Genomic DNA, 21311 nt, shown 5'->3' on the forward strand with positions numbered 1-21311 from the left:
TTTTTATTTTTTTCGGATGGGTTTTTTCAGAAAAACCCCGATAAAACCGCCCATTAATATTTTACAATAAAACCCACAGGGTTTTTGGATGGGTTTTTTCTGAAAAAACCCAATAAAACCACCCATTATTACTTTTACATTAAAACCCAAGCGGTATGGTTGTATTAACTATTTTTATTTGGTCATATCATTTTGACTATATTATTATGATTGTATTAACTATTTTTATTTAGTCATATCATTTTGACTATATTTTACAGTTAAATCAGCCAAAATATTTCAACTAATTATAGTTAGTTGATTTCGCTAACTTATTTGGTAAAAATGTAGTATATTCAACTAAAATATGGTTGATATAACTATAATATTTCTACCTAAAACTTTTTAGTTAATATTTTTTTCCGTGCATTTGTTTAATTTTATACTATTCGGTAAATTTTAGTTGTTATAATACAAAAATCAAAAACTCATAGTTAATAATAAATTATTTGGAATAATGTACGTACAATTTCCTTTTAAAAATACTAATTTTTGTCAACTTTTTTCTCTTTTTTTAAATTTAATAAAAATAATTAGCACATTTCTGGTTTAATTGCGTATGTCAGTTGATAGGACAATTAAATAGCTTTAAAATAAAAATAAAATTACGTCAAAATGTTGAAAAGTTTTGAAGATACATAAACAAATGCGTGATACGCATGGTTTTGATAAAAAGAAGTTAATTGCTCATAACTAAAAAAATAAAAAGTTAGATTCAATCTTTAAAGGGTATTTCTTTATTATTTTTGGTATACTTTCATATGAAGTTGGCCGGTCACTTCACCCTGGAACACATTGTATATTATTTAATATTTTTTTTTTCGTTCAAGGGCCTCATTTAAAACATATTAGGTATATAGGCACATAGCAATAAATAATGAATAATGTATTAATGTATCACTTTATTTATAAATTATAATTTACAAGCTTTTTTTCTTGCTAAATAATCATCGATTTTTTTTTAGGTGATTTATTTAATGTTACATAGCCTATAACGAAAAAAGTAATGGACAAATTAGAGGCCCCTAAATAAATTCTAATTTTCGAGGCTCGGGGGCCATGGCCTCCCCTGGCCCTCCCTTAATCCAGGCTTGGTTATGTACTTGAGTATTCTTTAAACCGGAGTTTCACGACCTTTTGTATTTCACGCCTTCCATGTAGATTTTCAAAAACCTCACGGGTGCAGTTCAATATAATATAAAAAATCCTATAAAAGTATATCGATATCCGATATCGATATCGATATCGTATTAAAATACATATTATCATAATAGATAGATTTTGTATTTTAGAATTTGGCATTCATGTCGAGATCGTCTGTTATTATATCGATATAATATATATATATATATGTATTAATGTATTATGGAGTATAACAAGAACGTTATCGATACAAAAAAGGTCTCAATAGGACCTGCAAAGTCTGCTGTGGAAAAATTATGGCAGTAATGAGAGTTGACAGTAGGCAGGTAATACTTAATACCTACATCGTAATATATTATATTACACCGCGTATCACCTGCAGCAGGGGTGATGGCTGGTTAGTCGCTCGCGAACTTTGGTGCGAGACGACTGCGTACACGCCGGCTCCCTTCGTCGGCCGACGGTTGAAAAGTTGTGGGCACGGACACCTTTATCATGTGCTATATATATGCGAGTTGTGTATAGGTAACGTTGAAAAGTGACGCTTTGGAGCTTTTGCGGCCTTACACGTATACATATATACCTGTACATGTATATAAGATATATTATATAAGGCGATATATGCTGTACTCGACCGTAAACGATGCGATCGCTGACGTGTATACTCTATATATATATATATACTCCCCGGCGGCGGCAGCGGCGCGGGAAGGATCTAAAAGTTGGCGTGACGGGCTTATATATAATGACGCACGTATATAAGTGCGGCGATAGTGTATATATATCGGCCCGAGAGACGACGACGGCGACGACTATACGATGGGCTCGGCGTGTGGTTTATTAATGAGCTTGTTTCGGAATCCGCTTATGAATACCACGACGCGCGCGCGTCAAGTGTCTTATACAAAATTATACATACCTAACTATTTACGTGAAAAATGTTATCTTTTGCGTACTTTTTTAAACGTGCATTATTTCTGACCTTCGATATATGCTGTTTATAATTAATTATCTTTTTTGTAGCTAACAACCCATACGCATAAATTCATAATACTAATAATAATATTATAAATAATGTGAAAGTAACTCCGATTCTACGTCTGTTACGGTCCGCAGAACGGATTTCGGCGAAACTTGGTATGGAAACAACTTGAACATTGAGAAAGGATACATGAGCTACTTTAATTTAAAAATCAACTCATAAGGGAGTGCAACTAAATAACCACTCTAATAAGATTGAAAGTCAACAAAATCGTTTAAGAAGGATTTTTAGAAATTCAACCCCTGAGAGGATGAAAGTTTTAGTTTTAAGTGATAATTTTGGATACGAATATTTTTTCTGTTTTTTATAATTAAGCAATAATAAGTTAAGTATAAGCAAAGTGGGTTTTTTAATTTTACAAAGTCCTATTAAACCGAGTAGTTGTTTGCCATATATGTATATATAATATATATAGTTGTTTTTTCGTTTCTTTACCAACATATAGTTGTATAGTTGTAGCACTTACTATATACTTACTCATCATAATAAAACTACAACTGATATGCGAGCAGCGAATGCAGCCGCGAGAAATAGCTAATATAATATAATATATAATATTATAAAGTTAGCAGATAAGAAGTTACTGTTCTCCCGGCACGAGCTTTAGCTTGTAGGGATAGTTGTGCAATATTGATGATAATACGGGATAAATTGAAATACACACATAATACACACCATTAAAACGGCCATTCTCATGGCCAACATAATATAGTATCAGATGAAAGGAGACATAAGACTTTTGACAGATATATGGATTCTGCCGATGGAAAATAACACCATTATAATTTATAACCAAGTGACCATCGAAACAAGAGTAGTTGGGCTTGCAAAAGGGCCGTCAGCCAAAAAGAAACCGGAATACAGCGGTGAACCGGTATATTTACCGGTGCGTTCCCCAATGTATTTCCAAAATGTATTTATAGCCACAATTCACAAATGCTTCTCACACCTGGGCATAAAATATATCTGCTAGCAGCTGGTTAAAGCTTCAGAGGCTTCAATCAACGTCTCCCCGACAAATCTCTGGCCAACCATGGTTCGTCTACAACAAGGCAATGCGTGACACTACCAATATCCTACCTATCACGGACCATATAAACCAAATCACTAACTCCGTCAAAACCGAAATTATCAACTCTCCACACAATCATATATCTCTGTTAGCTTGACACAGTGAAAAATAATCAAGACAAAGTCAAAAAAGTCAACGTATTTCACTTCAATTCAAATAAACCTTCAAACAGTCAACATCTCCTAGCAAGAACGAAACGAAGCCATGAAGAAACTGAGGAAACACCGGCTGAATCCGTTATCCAGTGAACCGGCCAACGTCGATCTGTGGAGTTGAACAGCCTGCTGTAGAAGCGAGCTATCAAGCACTCCAACGAGGCCAACTACGGAACGATAGACCGCCCACCACTTGAACCTCATCGGCAACGAATTACGGGCTGATATACCATACGACTGACGGTGTATCTTGTTCAGCACCACTCAGGGCTAATCGACTATCAGGCATTGTCTCACCCACAGACACCTGACGAACGTCCTCGAAGTGCTAACAATCCGCGTCAAGTCATGAATACGGGCAACGAAGGAATAACATACCAAGACCGCGGGGACACCGGGTCCAACGACGCGGAAGCTGAACCCATCCCGGCCGACGGCTAATACCGTCGGATAACAAGGGGAAATATATGAAAATTGTTCTTCTCGGGACAACTAAACATACATACATAGACCCCCCCCCAAGCGCGACTGCTACTGTCACGCATACCGGACGAGGCCCATAGATCATAGAGACATCAACTTTTATAAAGCGTGCCCGATGTGTTTAAGCCTCTTCCCCATTCCATAAATTGTATCTAACCTTGTAAAGAATAAACATTCATATTCTTGTACGGGGACCCCGATGAAGGTTGGCCTTCAGACCCCTCCCGCCTATTGTAAAATACATAATTCATTCATACACCTAATGGAAATAAACACGTACATTTTATACTGAAATAAAATAAGAATTATCCATTATTATGCAACGGTGTCACGTAGAGTGCGTGCACCGTTTCAACGACTATTCTTATTTGTAACCATTACATGTCCCCATGTCCCCATCCTATACATCATAGACTACCTATAAATAATAATTTCTTTCAAAAATGTGTATGGAAGTTCAGAATTTTTGTATGTTATAATCACAAATTTCACTCTTGGACATGTACCTACATGTTTTTCCCATTGCCTAAGTGGGTAAATAGTTAAACATGTATGAACCAAAAGTATAATCCCCCTCCCCCTTCCCAGAATCCGCTACTGCGCTAGTGCCCATATAATATACAATAAATATAATATTGTATATTAAATAATGATGTGTCACACCGCGCGGAGGTGCGCGTTGCGCTTAACTTCGTAACGCCGCCGCTGTCCCGGAAACGTCACAGCGGATTTTTGTTTCCGGAAGTATATAATATAATATTGTAGTATATAATGTGCTGGCGTGTATATACGCGCGCCCCGAGGCCGGAAACTGCAGTGGCGACGACGGCGGCTAATGGATGTCGGAGCGCGAGCAAAAGTATATATGCGCGCGGGGTGTGGATGTAACGCAACCGCCGCCACTGCCGACGCGGGACCGTTGTTGTGGAAAAGCTATGCGCGCCGAGTACATTACATGCAGCTGTGCCGTGCAGCCCGCGGCCGTTTGGCGGCAACTATATACGACCAACTTTTGTCGCGCGATCGGTCCACCATCGAGCGTTTATACCATATTATTATATATTTATCGCTGCTGCTGCAGTTACACGCTGTGTATGTCGAAACTTATTCGAATAATAATAATTATAATAATATAATATGTTACAAATAGCTATAAATACCTAAATAATATATACTAAAATGCGATATTATACACTAATATTTCAGGAGAAGAGACGCGGTGTAAGTCGTTTTTGAAAATAACATTTTTTTTGTTTAATAAAAATCATAATTTTACGGTGTGAACCAACGTGATAATATTACAATATCTTATATAATATTATAGTCCCGTCCCGCGGTCATTTTGGAATTTAAGGAATTTTTTTTTAATAAATAGGTATACTCAATATGAATAGTGATTTTTAACTAACGCGCAAACACCTGCTTAATATAGTCGTATAATATGTTAGGTCAATTGTAACGAATTATTTTAATATCATATTTTATATTATTAAATCGCAAAATGTTCATAATCATCGTTTATAATTGTATACGATTCCAAAAAGTTATTATGATATTGTATTGGTGTAAATTGCAGCAGCGGTAGGTACCTTCAATATAAGTAATTGATAATTACTAACTAAGATTTTAACAAGACAGCAACACATAGCACCTACCTATTATAATAGGTGTACAAGTTAGGTGATTTCCTAAACACGCTTACTGCACTTTTTCATATAACGAATAACTGATTCGAATTATGATTTTTACTTTTTGAAGTATACTTAAGTACCGCATATTTTAAAATTCTTAGATTTCTTAGTTGATTTTGAGTTATTACATTTGAACTTTGAAGTATCAAAGACAATAGTCTATGATTTTACTTCAATAGGTTAGAAAGATGAATGGGGGCTATGCTGATTTAAAAATTAAAAAAAAACCAAATAATATATTATTAATGTACCTATTACAATTTTATAATTTGTAAAAATTGCCCAAGTATAATAATAACTAGACTAAATATTGCATCTATTTTATTTTAAGTAAAATAATTGTCATGGACTGTAATATTACCCTCATACTTAAAGTTTAATATCTGAGAAACAGCTATACTGTATACTCAACTGAATTTCGATTTATATGCATCAACATTTTTAAATAAATTCGTCCAATTAATAATTCATATTATAAAAGAGTGGTTCTAATTTGAAAAAAATAAGTTTGTATCGCCACAGGTTACTTCATAAATGGTGAAAAAATAAAAGTATTTAAATATATTATGGTATTTAAATGTAGGTACATTTATTCTACCTACCTATACCTATATTTGTTTGTTTTTTTATTGCATATTTAAAAAAAATTAAATGCATATCCTATTATTGTATAATATTTCTACCCTAAATTATATATAATTAAGTTTAGGTAATATATTTTTTGTTCGGTTTTCTTCAATAATTAACTTTCCTATAATTTGAGTGAAGACATTTAATATTTATGGACTATAAGGTCATTCAGATGAAATTGGAAATAAGGCGATCTCAGTGCTCTTATAATATAATGGTGTTTAAATAATAATTGATTAAAGGTTTAACTTTTTTTTCCTCTTCGTTTATTTATTATTTATCCTAAAAAAGAAATAAAACAGTTTTTTTTAAGGCTTTTCGAACTTTGCACGCTCTGAACGAGTAGCCCGTTTAAAGTTTTTTTGTGTTCACCTTTTGAGCGGGTGCCTAATCTTCTCCGGGCTTTTTGAGTTCAACCGAAAAAGAAAGGCTTACGGTTTCAACGATACAAAAAGGTCAACAAAACTTTTCAATAATAGAGATTATGATGTGCTTTCGATCCTTTTAAAAAGGGGTTTGAATTGTTCTAAGGACCAGGCGCAAGTGTATTTGTCCGCGGGATCAACTGATTATAAAAAATTGAACTGTGGAGTAACGGCTTCAAGAGAACTTATTTTCAGAATTATAAGGATTTATCATGAGAACTTTCAACATTACAATATATATGATTATATTTTGTATGAAAGTATAATAAAAGTAATCAAACTCGATAATATTACATTATTTTGTTTAATCTGTGTATTAAGCAACACAAAGTTTATGTCACTCAAACTCACAAATATAAAAGTACCTAACTATATTAAAATTTAGCAAAACACGTATAATATTTTCGTTTATAGTAATAGTTTTGTATTTTTTTAGAACTAAAATATTAATTGAATACATTAATATTTTATAGGAAAACAAATTTAATTTAAGCTTAAACATTTTAAACGGGTATTAATAATATTATATGCACGGGAAGCATTTATTTACCTAAATACCTATAAAACATTTTTTAAACACTAGAATTGTATTATTCAAGGATCTACCTACTTTTAAAAACGTTTAAAACTACAGCAATTACCTTTGGTTTGCAATGTTTGCATACTAAAAAAAAAGTAACCTTGTAGCAAAATTATTATTTAGATAAAAGGTTGCTCTCAAAAACGTGATTATACTTAAATTGCCTTCAAAAAACAATGACCCAAGTTCACGAAAGATATTGTTTAAATAATTTTGTCATTTTTTTTTTTTGTAAATTGATTTTTTATGTATACATAAAGACTTCATTATACGATGTTATGTATACCAGTTAATACCAGACGTAAAATCAATTTCAGATGAGATTTTTTCATAATGGCAAAAGACACTACAAGTTTAACTTTTTGATCATATTTTTCTTCAACTAATTATCTTTTTTATATAATTTCAAAAGATTATAAATTATGACATACCTATTATAGGCACCAACTCGTTTTTTTTATATATATTATTTTACATTATTGGATTGAAATTTAAAAAACATTTAGACTTTTATATTTAATATTTGAATAGTTTATGTAATAGTATATTAGTCTATTATTTAGAAATAACGTTTAACTATATAATTGAGATCTGCGAGTTCACAAAGTCCCTATGCACAATATATTCTTTTTTAAACTTTTCTTAATGACAGTTCTGTCAATGAACAGTTAGTTCCGAAACTTCCGAAACACAATTATACCAATTTACCAATGAAACTTTATAACTAGGTAACTTTACTATTTTAAAACTACTATTACTTTACTAACTGCATATTTTTATGTTTAAACTATATAATTATTTTTTAGTTATTTTGTAATATTTATTATTTTAACTGCAGTGCATAAACTTTGTAATTATAAATTGTACGAAATCGAATGCAGAATCATAAACTGTTTTAACTGAAATTACAATGCAGATTTATTATATTATTATTATTAAATTATTTATGTATTATTGTAATTTAAATTTGTATTGTTGTTATTATTTTTAAATTAAACTTGTTTGCTTTATCTTTGTCGTCTGTTTTATAAAATGTCATATTTGTACATAAATGATAAATGTAGGTAATAAACAATAACCAAGTTTAAATATAGTTATAGTAAGTTAATTAGTAACTTTAACATTGTGTATTTAAAATGTATCCCTTATATAGTAGTATATTAATATTTATCATGGAAATATACCTATATATATAATTATATAATATTTATACGTATAATTATACCGTATCTATAGAAATTTAAGCACTATATAATTATTTTATTTTATTCTCCAATAGTACACTATACTTAATAACTATCCAAAATATGAAGAAGGAATTTTATGTATATGAATTAATTAATATATAATTAATCACTCTTTTTATACTCCTGTTTTTTTACGCTCCATTCTCTGTGTGAGCGCATAATACGCCAAGAAACAGTTTATAAAATTTGAGTATGTTGTATGTATCACATCACAAACCTGATTAAGGGCCCATTTTACAATAGTTAAACTAAGGTCAAACCGTGGAATTCGGCCGGTAAAATTAGTGGGTTAAGCGTAACCTAGGTTTATGATTGTAAAACGGGTCCTAAGTTATAGGTACTCAATTAACTAATGGCTTCATTTGTACTTGTATTTGTATTGTGTCTAGCATCCATTAAACATGTAAAATAATTCATAAGCAATATTCTCGAATTTTTAAGAAGAATAAGAATAATTTAATAAATACGATAAACATTCTACTCATGTGCCACTATATTTTTGTCATAAAAAAGTTTACCAGTCAAGTCAACAAATGATATAGTTTTGTACTATATATTATAATGGGTAAGTATATTGTATACCTCTAGATATTTTTAATTCATTTTCGAGCTTATAATATATAAGCCAGTATTACTAGTGTGGGTACACTTGTGAGTTGTGGCTGCAGATATATATAGTTATACGAGTCTTTATTGTATCGGTGTCACATGATCACAAAATGTTCACAGAAAAAATATAATATCATATAATTGTGTAAAGAATACATTTTTTTAAGATTTTTAAATCATTAATTATTTATTTGTCGTTTTTAATATAAGTAACCTACATATCATACTAACTTTACATATTATTTCATTACTATTCAAAGTTTCTACGCACTGTTCCATATTCATAATAATATTATGTTACATCCATACCTTTACCAATATGATCATTAGGTCATTTAAATTAAATTGTAAATAATAATATATTGGTATACATACCAACTATGCAACATATTTTATGAAAAGAATGGACATTTAACAAGACATACCATATTATATTATTATGCCAAACCATTATTATTATTTGTCGTGAGCTTAATATATACGTACCTACCTACCTCGCTGACAAAATTTAAAATTTTACCGAATAAAGGAAACCACGACGTGTATATAGGTTATATAATACAATTGTACATGACATAATTATGTTTCGAATAGTATAACGAATTATATATAATAATTAATATAATATGATGCTTGAACGTGACTTACCTGTTCCCATTATCTGAAGACGTCAAATCATATTGTGACGGCACCAACTCCGGTATAGAATAGAGCACTCGTCCGAAAAGTCACGGCAATCTAAAAACAATTTTTTTAAACAAAAATCATATTAAAAAAATATATAGGTATATTAGGTGTTTAATATTATACACCAATGTTGATCAATTGGCCAAAAGTCACAAGTCAAATTTTTCTCAAAATTGTGTGCAAGATATAGGTTTTTTTAGTGCACACGTATAATAAGTCCAAATACTGCTAAATTAATATAAGTCATTCAATACATATTTTATAGTGATCTAAGTATTAAGCAGACAAATATAACATTAAGTCCGGACTTGTCAGTATTTTGTCTAAGACAATTCGGTCAATTAATTCGAGTTCTTATTAAATTAATAATTTTTTATATGTCTATATCAAATCCTCGTATGTCCACGGTAAAAATCTATTATATGGGTAAATACTAAATGTCATGAGTCCTAGAAGAATTTATGGCATCCTAGTTGCAACACTGGAAAGCAAAAAGCTACAATACAAATTATTTGGTTTAAAATGCTAAGACTGAAATATTAATTAGTAGGTATTTTGGCATACAACTTTTGGCCTCTTGGCCATCGAATTATGTAAATAGATTGATAGTATAAATATTACAATATTACGATTTGTGCAAATTACATTAGTAAAACTATGTATATAAATACGTACGTACATGTATATCGTGTGCCGTTAACTTGCAGCGGTTGTGGTGGCGCGCGGGTGTGCGGTACGTCGGTATTACGGTGGTGGCGCAATGGTAGTTTGACCGTGGCCAGGGCCAAGAAGCGAATAGAGCGGTGTGTGGCTGATGCTGGTATAGTATATCCGGCGCGGCCGCGTAAATATGACGGCGGCGGTGGTGCTGTTACTAAGTCGGCGGCACAGGGCGGCGCTCGGCTAGCGACAATCGCGCGTGAGTGTTGGTCCGTGGGCGTGTCCGGGCCCCGGCCGCCGCGGGACCGGCCACCCACACGCCGAACGGTGGACGGCGGGGGCCTGCGGTGACCGGCGTTGCCGCCGCGTAATATTACAACGTGTCAAACACGGCAAACCCCCGCGGCTCGTGACCGGTGGCCCTAAAGTTATTAATTTCGTCGTAAGCTCCCGTCCCTTTACACGCGCTATATACCCTCCCCACCCCAACAATGCAGCCCACACTCGCATAATGTGTACATGTATACGTACACAACCTTTCGCGCACCCGCCAACGCCGCCGTGCAAGGCTTTTCTCTGACCCGCTGCAGACTCCGCTTCGTAACGTCCCGCTCCACGTACACACACGTTCCGCCCGCCCGCGAACGCGTGTGTGTATATGTGTGTGTGGTGTGAAGAAATTTCACGCGCGGCGGCGATTTCGATTAACCGGTGAACCACTACGTATACCGCACCGCTCCGCACGTTGTGAGTTTCCACTTTGTAACTTCATCGCGGGAAAAGTGCAACGTGTATTACTATCATACTATTTATACGTATTGTGTATAGACGCCTTAGCCTGCATCGCTATGTATAGCAGCTATTATATACGTGAGCGTGCTTATACCTAAGTATCGATATTATACGGCAGCTGGTATATAATACGTAGCCACGTAGGTACCTATCTTACAGCCATATAGCCATGTAGCAGTGTTGTTAAGGAACGATTCCTGGAATTGATTCCTTTTTAGAGGAACGAATGAAGTAATAAATTCCATTATTTTTTAAAGGAATAGGAACGTAAATATTATAATTTTTTTGTTCTTCTCGGAAAAGTTAAAAAAAAAAAGGTGGGTAAGTGGATGTCGCTCTGTTGTTCAGTAAATTACAAGTGGGTCACTGTATAATGGATGGCGTATTAAATTTGAATTCAATGATATAATATCATTGTATAAGAAAAACGATTCTGACCGGAAACGGTATGTCAGTCTAGGTATAAGACATAATATTATATGTGGTATTAAAAAAAAATTGACCTATAATAAATTCCAAATTAATCATATCACAATATCCATTAGGTACTTATAACGCGTTATACATCAACAACAAACCGTGATACTATCATAGATATATAATAGTATACTTAAGAAGTTTCAAGTATAGCCACGAAATATATTATACAATCACAACAAAATAACTAAAATAGTTATTCAATGTTTTTAATATGTAAATTCGTCCAAATTTAGACTTAAAATGACTATAAAAATAAACTGTGTAAATGTATTTTTTAGATTTTTTGGTAACAGAATTAATTACTTACGTGGAATCTTGTTCTAAATTTTCAATTCTTAGATACAAAAGTTGAACATTTTATAAATTTTTAACTACAAAATAATTATTCAAATTAAAATTTGATAAATTTTGCCAAAATTTGATCTTTAAATGCTTATAAAAAAAAATTGTGCCTATATATTTTTAATATTTTTCAACTGCTATTGTAACAATATATCAGGAGCCTTGTATTATAATTTTACACTTTTTGGCCCAACAGATAGAACTTTATTGATATTTATAGAAAAAAAAACTAAAAAAATAGAAAACTGACCATGTCTGTACACAGCTCAAAAAGATTCAAATTATTTTCAAAATTTTATCGTATATATAAAATACTTATATAAACATTCAGTGAGATTTTCAAATATCTACAGTCATTCGTTTTTTAATTACAATAAAATAAGAAAATCGTCACATGAGAAATCGAGCGAATATCAAATGTTGTAAAAATATGAATTTCAAACCAATAAAAATTTAATTTGACTTTCTTGTAGACATTTTTTTTTTTTTGATAAAGGTAGACAATATTATATGGAATCTTGTAATACATTTTCAAATCTTAGATTTAAAAAGAAGAATTTTTACGAATTCTTAACTCGAAATAATTTGCTAATTTTCGTGATTTTTACATATTTTCTCAATTTTTGAACTTTAAATGCTAATAAAAAAAAACTGTGAATATGGATTTTTAATGTTTTTAAAATGTCATTGTAACAATATAGTAGGAGCCATGTATTAAATGTTCAAGTATTTTTACTCGACAAATACAGTTTTATTGACATTCATAGAGAAAAAAACTAATAAAATTGGAAACTGAAAATGTCCCTAAACAGTTCAAAACAAATCAAAATATTTTGAAAATTTTATCATGTATAGAAAATGGAAGTATAAACAACCAGTGAAAATTTCATGTATCTACGGTTATTTGTTTTAAAGTTACACCAAAAACCAAAATCGATTTTCTCGAAAACAGCTTTTGCGTAAAAATTCCCGTTTTTCCTTAATTTTTCTTTTGTTTTTCACGGCGCTTTTGAAAACTATTGGAAATTTCAAATTTTAACCTCCCGAATGCACCAACTAGATTCACTTTCCCATCAAACAATATACTGTTGAAGAAAATCGAAGCATTTTTACTGCCCCAAACCGTGATGACAGACACAAAAATTAAAAAATTAAAAATTAAAAAACACACATCATTGTAAAATCAATACATTCATCGTTCCACTCAGAATCTAAAACATTTGGAGATAAAAATGTTGTTTACTTTTCACGTTTTAAATGTATAAAAACATAATAGACGAAACTACCAATTTTTTATTCGCATAATATGTTCTGGTTAGTGATTGGTATTTATATAGGTATGATAATAATTGATAACTCATGAACCATGGGAACGAGGAAAAGAATAAGTTCCTTTTTCACAGGAACTACGAATTGAACGAGTTCCTTTTAACATTAAATGAACGAGAAACTAAACGAATTCCTATTTATACTAAAAAAGGAACGAGGAATTGAACAGATTCCTATATAAAAGGACGTTCAACACTGCCATGTAGGTACCTGAATAGTGTTTTAATATTTACACAATATTGAATATTATATAGGTAAATCGCAGTGACGATGATGTGTAAATTGTAAATATATTGTTTTCAAATAATCTATACGCGCCTCAAGACGTATGAAGTACCTATAAGTTATACATTATTTTATACATAAACAAATTGCCGTATACACCACGTTGTAAATATAGCTGCATGTTAGGTGTACAGACATCACACTCCAGTGTTTACAAAATATTGCAAGTATGTGACGCTGCTATAGACTACCTACCTCTTATTTCACACCTCTTCCACTATATAGGTATTATGGTTGCTCTACATATTACTCGGGAATCATTTTGTAAGTCTTATATTTGTTCCAAATCCACTATACAAAATAAACTGCAACTTTCCTGCTGTAGCTATAAATGGAAGTCTATTATCACAGGTAATCTCCACTCAAGCAGCTCAAGTGTCACAATGAAAATCACTTAAGTAAATTTGGTATACCTATAACAAATATACACACGACTAATATTATAGTATTATACGATATTATATTATTACATAGTTCTATATTTATTATAAGTTATAACTAATGTAATAAGTACCTACTATTGATTATAAATACTAGAATTTATAAATTATAATACATACAGGTAAGTAAATAGTAATGGGTATACCATTGTATAATTATGAACATATTTGAAGTTGATTATTTTATGTTATTATACCCACCCACCCCTTATTTTCAAGGTGTAGCGGCCGCTACACCTAGAAATAGGGTTTGGCGCCACTGCTTATAATAATTTAATAATAATATTAATATATATTATTATATTAGATTCATTTGAATAAAACGGGTGGAAGATAAATATAGGTATTAGATACCTATTATTAATTCAATATGACAGATTAATTAAAACAAAAATATGAACTATAAAATATAGAGTAATGTTATACCTACATTAAAAATAAAATTAGTAGAGGTAATTAGTAATCATAGTGACAACTTAATGATATATAATTCAGACGTCAGCAAAATATTTCTCAAGGTATTTGAAATCATCATTTTGTATTTCAAAGTTTGATAAAAAATTATATTTTATTATATATGTACTTATACATATTTCTAATTCTGGTTGGTTAATAAATGTATTACAATCATATTTTCAAATTATCCCCTATAGAAAATAAATAGCTTTAATCAAATAGTTGAAGTAGCGTTCTGACGCTCACTTCACTCAACACGTCAAATCTAATACATTACTTGTCGTATTTTTATCATACAAATTGTAAATATTAATTTTTTCATAATAGAAAAAAAAATCAAATAGTAGATAACAGAAAAGTAAACATTATAATTGAAGGGTGCAAATGCAATACGTGGTATTGCCAACATTTTTAAAATTGAGTTAAACATCGATTCATATGGAAAAATGTGAGGAATTCGAATTTGCAGTCAGAATTAAATTATATCGATTACTTTTGTGAATAAAATCGATTTTAAAACTGATGTTCAATGCATAATGTGATATTGCCACATTTAATGTCAATGCAAAACGTGGTATTACATATTCAATCATGTTCAAGTCAAAACGTATTATTGCCCATGTTATTAGTATTGGAGCCTACTTGATATCATTGCAAAACGTGGTATTGCCAATATTGCATTTTTCTTCAAAACGTGGTATTGCAAGAAATAATGCGTTTTGTAACAACAGAAATAGGAACAACTTTAATACGTGACATTTCCATTACCTTTTCAAAACCTGCAATACCACGTTTTGGTCTGACACGAATTTTTTAAAGCATTAAACACAATGTTTACAATTTAGGTAGATTTATTTTGACACTGTCAATCGTTTAGTTTTTATTTTTACATATAAATAAACTTATTCTGAATGTTTATAGTCGTCAGAAAATGTGTTACAGTTTTCCTTGATTTGTGAACATTTTGGTTTTTGGCAATACCACCTTTTGCACTTCCACCCTTCATTATTGTATGTGTCTTTATACCCAGTTAGTAATATTTTTCCTTTGCCTAAATATATAATTATAATTAGTTCGGTATTGCTATAGATTTACTATGTTATAAAGTTTTAATCTGCACCCCAGTAATAGACAATAATAATTTCTGTAAGTATACATGCAGTAGCCAGTGGTACCTACTACCTACTCATGAGTCATGTTTGTATAGGTATTAGTTAAGCTAATTTTTTCGTTGGTCTTATTGTTTCTATTGAAAAGAGATGAATATAATCACATCATTTGGAATGCAATACCTATATACAATATACACTAACACGATTAATACATTTTTTTGTGTTATACTATCTCTGTTCTCTGTCGGTAGGTCGTATATTATAATATATGGGTGTGTGTGTGTGTATGTAGTATACCTACCATGTATGTACCTATATAATAATATATGTAGGTTGGACATTTTAAGAATGAGTGCTTTTAGCTTGTGACAACTTTTTTTATATTCTGCAGCAGGGTAAAAAACGCATGTGTCGAAAAACAATACGTAAAAGGGTTTACTGAATAAACAAGAGTGGTTGAGGTGTAGTAGGGTCGAAAACGCATTAAAGGAGCGTTTACTTTTCATAACAAATTGCCCTCTATACATACTGGTGTACCGTATATTACAATACACATAATATACGTTGATACGTTTATATGAATATATGCAAATGTGAATGGCTGCGGGTGATCTTTCTTTCCATCATCTGCTCGATGATGGGTTATTTGTTTTTTTTCTTCTTTTCTTTATTCAGACCTTAATGTTTACGTTCAATATAACATTCATATACCACACATACATACACGACACTAAAACACACATACTTACATATATATATAATATAAGGTATATACTCGTATTGGTATACGTACGATGTACTGCAGTAGGTATATATTATTATTATTTAAATATAAATTAATTTTTTTTATCAGTGGTTTTTTGAGAATATGATATATTAATATGTACTTACATAACAGTATAATATAATATACTTGGTACACAGCTGTATATATAGTAGATAACGTACATACACTAAATAGTACATAACCATATGAAGTGCCTATGTTGTATAGCTTTTAAAATAGATTCAAAAATAAATGAAAAATAACAGAAATCATATAATAACATGAAAAATGAAACACGAATGAATCTAGAATTGGCCGCCGTGTATATTTTAATTTATTTTCAAACCTTTAAAGTTTAAACTTATCGTAATTAATTAAAAAATAAAACGGATAAACTAACATTCAACCATAGTTTTAAAACTCATATCAGTGGATCCAAATAAATTCAGTAATAGTACGAAATAAAGTAAAATTAATTTAACAATCATATATTCATGTAGTACCTATTATTATTCGAGTATTTATAAGTGTAATCTATACATAATATATAAATAACATCACTCCACACCACGTCGGTCTAAATGAGACCGACCAGCTTGCGGAGATCCGTTACAAAATGCCCAACGACCTAATTACAAGATAACCGAAACGTTTTTTTTTGTCTCTCGTCATCGCTTATCGGTTTACCCTGCACCTCCGGGCCGGTGATAGTAAATCTTCGAAAAGAAATCCCTTCTCCACCTTTCCGTCGAATGACGACGACGACGACGACGATGCAAATGTAATCTTCTCAATTTCGACGGTTGTTCGCGCCAAAACGGCGTGACAGTTAATGAGCGTCGGTCGCGTAATCCCGCGCGAGAAGATAATCTGGCCCGGTATTCACGCCGAAGGGGTAATTAAGTTATATATACACTGTATATACACTCGCACACATACAATTGCTCTGTGTGTATAGAGGGCGGGCGTATTTTCTTTTTGATTTTTCTTCCCACTGCCAGGCGGCAGCGACGACGGCGAAAACAAAAAGCGAACAGCCGGGTGTCCGGTTTCCCACGCGCCACAATCCCAACCGTTTGTGTAATAGCTTGTAGCCCAGACGCTTGTGTGTGTGTTTTCTGCTTCTCCTTTCCATCGGTTTTTTCCTTTACTTTTCCTCCTCCTTCTCCGAGCGTCTTGCAACACCGTCTTACGCCACGTATACAAAAACAAACAAGTTTAGCAAAACGTGTATTTATATATTTATATGTATATAAGAGTGTACAGAACACGATATCCGCTCGTGAACAATCGTCGGCCACCGTAATTTATCGGTCTTCTTATAGCGCACTAAACGCCATCAAACGAAATTTCTATTTGTCCGGTGTACATATTATACATCACACTTTCTGCAGCGGAATAAGCGCTAACAACAGTGTTTATCGGTCACACATCGTAACATGAGTGGATCCCTAACTTGGCCTAACTAGGTGTGACAGATTTGTTGGCGGTGGATCCATCTATTGGAGTTTTTGAATTTCGATTTATAAGATTCCTATATGATATTAGTATTCCACTTCTTTCGGATCTCTAATATTCTCTATTCCATTTCTTTTATACGCATATAAGATATTATCAAATCCAATATTTTGAATGTTCATATTATAGATGTTTTATAATCAACAGATAGGTATAAATTATTACAAACTTTTACTTTAGACCGTTGTGTATAAAATAAAAAATACGTAGTATTTGATATCATATAGCTATGTAATTGTACTGTTAATAATAACAATTTGATTTTTTGATAATCCTGATGGTTTGTGTTTTATATTATCTGAGAATATTGTAATAAAAATAGATACTTGTTACGGAAAAATTTAAAATGTAGGCAGTACATACATATATTGTAGCTTATAAATATTTTGTATTATATGCATGTCATAGAATTGTTATATTTAATAATTTATACCTTAAAAGATAACAGTAAATTAAACACAACCCATTTGTTTAATAGGTACATAATATTATATATTTATATGTATACTGTACTAAATCATACTAAATCCTACACTGCTTAAATTATACAATTTATAATATACTAAATTATTCGTTGTGCCGACGTACCGTTGTAATTTTATCTACGCATACAATATAATATATAGTATACTGTAGTACAGCTATTATACTTAACCATATGTTACATTACATGATTATTAATTATTATAGAGATTAATTATCATAAAATTACAAAAAAATTGCATTTATAATATCAGATATTCTGATATTACTATAATTAAAATTGATAAAATAGTTGTTTGTCGTTGGATAATTAAAACACATATTCTAAAAATAGATTAAATATTTATTTTTTTATTATACGTTGAAACGGTGCACGTACTCTACGTGGCACCAATGCGTAATAATGGATAACTCTTATTTTATTTCAATATAAAATGTACGTGTTTATTTCCATTAGGTATATGAATGAATTATATATTTTCAATAGGCGGGAGGGGTCCGAAGGCCAGCTGTCATCGGGGTCCCCGTACAAGAATATGTATGTTTTTTCTTTACAAGGTTAGATACAATTTATGGAATGGGGAAGAGGCTTAAACACATCGGGCCCGCTTTATAAAAGTTGATGTCTCTATGAACTATGGGCCTCGTCCGTTAAGCGTGGCCGTAGCAGTCGCGCTTGGGGGTCTATGTATGTTTAGTTGTTCTGAGAAGAACAATTTTCATATATTTCCCGTGGTTATCCACGGTATTAGCCGTCAGCCAGGATGGGTTCAGCTTCCGCGTCGTTGGACTCGGTGTCCCCGCGGTCTTGGTATGCTATTCCTTCGTTGCCCGTATTCACGCCTTGACGCGGATTGTTAGCACTTCGAGTACGTTCGTCAGGTGTCTGTGGGTGAGACAATGTCTGATAGCCGATTAGCCCTGAGTGGTGCTGAACAAGATACACGCCATCAGTCGTATGGTATAGCAGCCCGTAATTCGTTGCCGGTGAGGTCTAAGTGGTCGGCGGTCTTGCTATCGTTCTGTAGTTGCCCTCGTTGGAACGTTTGATAGCTCGCTTCTACAACCGACTGTTCTACTCCGCAGATCGACGTTGGCCGGTTCACTGGATAACGGATTCGGCTGGTATTTTATTTAAATGTTATTATACCAGTAATATCTATAGGTTTTCTCGGGGCTCCCTTCCCCAAGTCATATCGTGACTTGTCATAAACAATAGAAAAATTAAATAAAACCCAGTGATGATTGTCATGGGTAATATTAAAATATTTATTTAATTTAAATTATACATAATTCATACATTTTTATTTACTTAATCGTAATTATATATGTCCGTCACCACCATGGTTGAGTTTTAAAATTTATTTTTGGATCATATATAATATTCTTCGGTAGAGCGGCGACGTCCCTGTGAAGGCATCGCGGCGCACCAAGGCGTCGCGGCGCACACTTTGGGGCCCGCTGAGTTAGAGTCTAGATCTGGACACCTAGCAACGACCAGACCTGCGGATTTTGATCAACTTGAAACTAATTTTTTGTATATTGTATATTGAGATTTTAATATGGACTAAAAATTATTTTTTGCCAGATCTATGAAATAGCTATGTCTATAAAGTATAAACACAGAATACATTTTGTTTAGAGTATAACAATTACATAATATTGTGTTTATACTTTATACAAAATGATAGGAGCACATATAAACGTGGAAATGAACCGTAGTATTTTCAGAACAAATATTTATAATCGGGACAAAATATTATTTCAAATGATATCATGTTGTTAACGAAAATGTACCTATTCAAATTTGACCCGCACATTTGACTTGTAAGTTGTAACTCACGTTGTTACAATACATAGGTACACAAGTACACAACAGAGATGGATGTGGGAAATTGTTTAAAGAAACTCTGCAGGACTCAAAAGGTGTTCGTTCTTGAGTGAAAAAACTGACAAAAGGAACGATGGAAGTGGGGAAAGTGATAAATGTCACATGACGTATAATATAGGGTCAGTGCCGGTCGCTACGGCGACCGCAACGTAGGTTAGTATAGATAGGTAGAAATGTAAGAATTTTTCATTGCGCTTTTAACCGTTTTCCGTGTCAACCAATATTATACAGCTCGATTATTGCACGGGCCATTTATTATGACAAGGCTTTTCAGCGGCTTACAAGTTTATGGGGTACTTTCTTACACAGTTACACGAGGACAATATTATAACGATGTTTGTTTAAACGTTGCACTTTTCAAGTTCAAAGACCATGTGATAAATATAAATATAAATATATAACTAAAATACTTTTGATTATTGTCATAAATCATAATGGACATTGTACGCATACGGTACAATTAATTAATTAATATATCATCACTGAATGCCGACATCACTGAATGAAGATTTAAGAAACAAGCACCACATACCATAACAGACAAGAGAAGCATTTCAATCGAACATAAATATTATCAACTATAAGGAAACTAAATTTATAATTAAATTATAAATGGTATGCGAATTAAAAATCAGATTTTAAACGATCGATAAAAAAAACATTCTTAGATTATAACTAAATAACTATATTTATATAGTATATTAAATATATTAAGTATAATTAGATACACTATATAAGTGGGTGTATTTATTTTTCTATTTAACATTAAGCCCGTAACTCATGTATCTTTCACACGCGCGCGTTTCAGCTTACATTTGTGCACGTGAATTTACGCCACTCCGACCATGGCGCGTTATTTCCCTCGTCGTAGTAATTAAAATATAACAATGAAGGCATCGTTTTTTAATTGATTCAATAAATGTTAATTTTAATGTTATGTTATACTATAAAATG

General features: G+C 32.0%; 1 protein-coding gene across 1 annotated transcript in view; it reads right to left on the reverse strand.

The window, feature by feature from the left end:
- LOC100161040 (nuclear receptor subfamily 2 group E member 1) overlaps positions 1-10823 on the reverse strand; it is a 26461-nt gene extending 15638 nt beyond the window's left edge. The window contains exons 1-2 of the mRNA XM_003239985.4: positions 10483-10823; positions 9765-9854 (exon numbers count right to left, since the gene is read on the reverse strand). Coding sequence (XP_003240033.1) covers positions 9765-9774 — 10 coding nt within the window. The 5' untranslated portion in view covers positions 9775-9854; positions 10483-10823. The remainder of the gene's footprint in view (positions 1-9764; positions 9855-10482) is intronic.
- Positions 10824-21311: the final 10488 nt, after the last annotated feature.

This window comes from Acyrthosiphon pisum, chromosome A2 (genome assembly GCF_005508785.2).
Source record: "Acyrthosiphon pisum isolate AL4f chromosome A2, pea_aphid_22Mar2018_4r6ur, whole genome shotgun sequence".
Lineage (NCBI taxonomy): Eukaryota > Metazoa > Arthropoda > Insecta > Hemiptera > Aphididae > Acyrthosiphon > Acyrthosiphon pisum.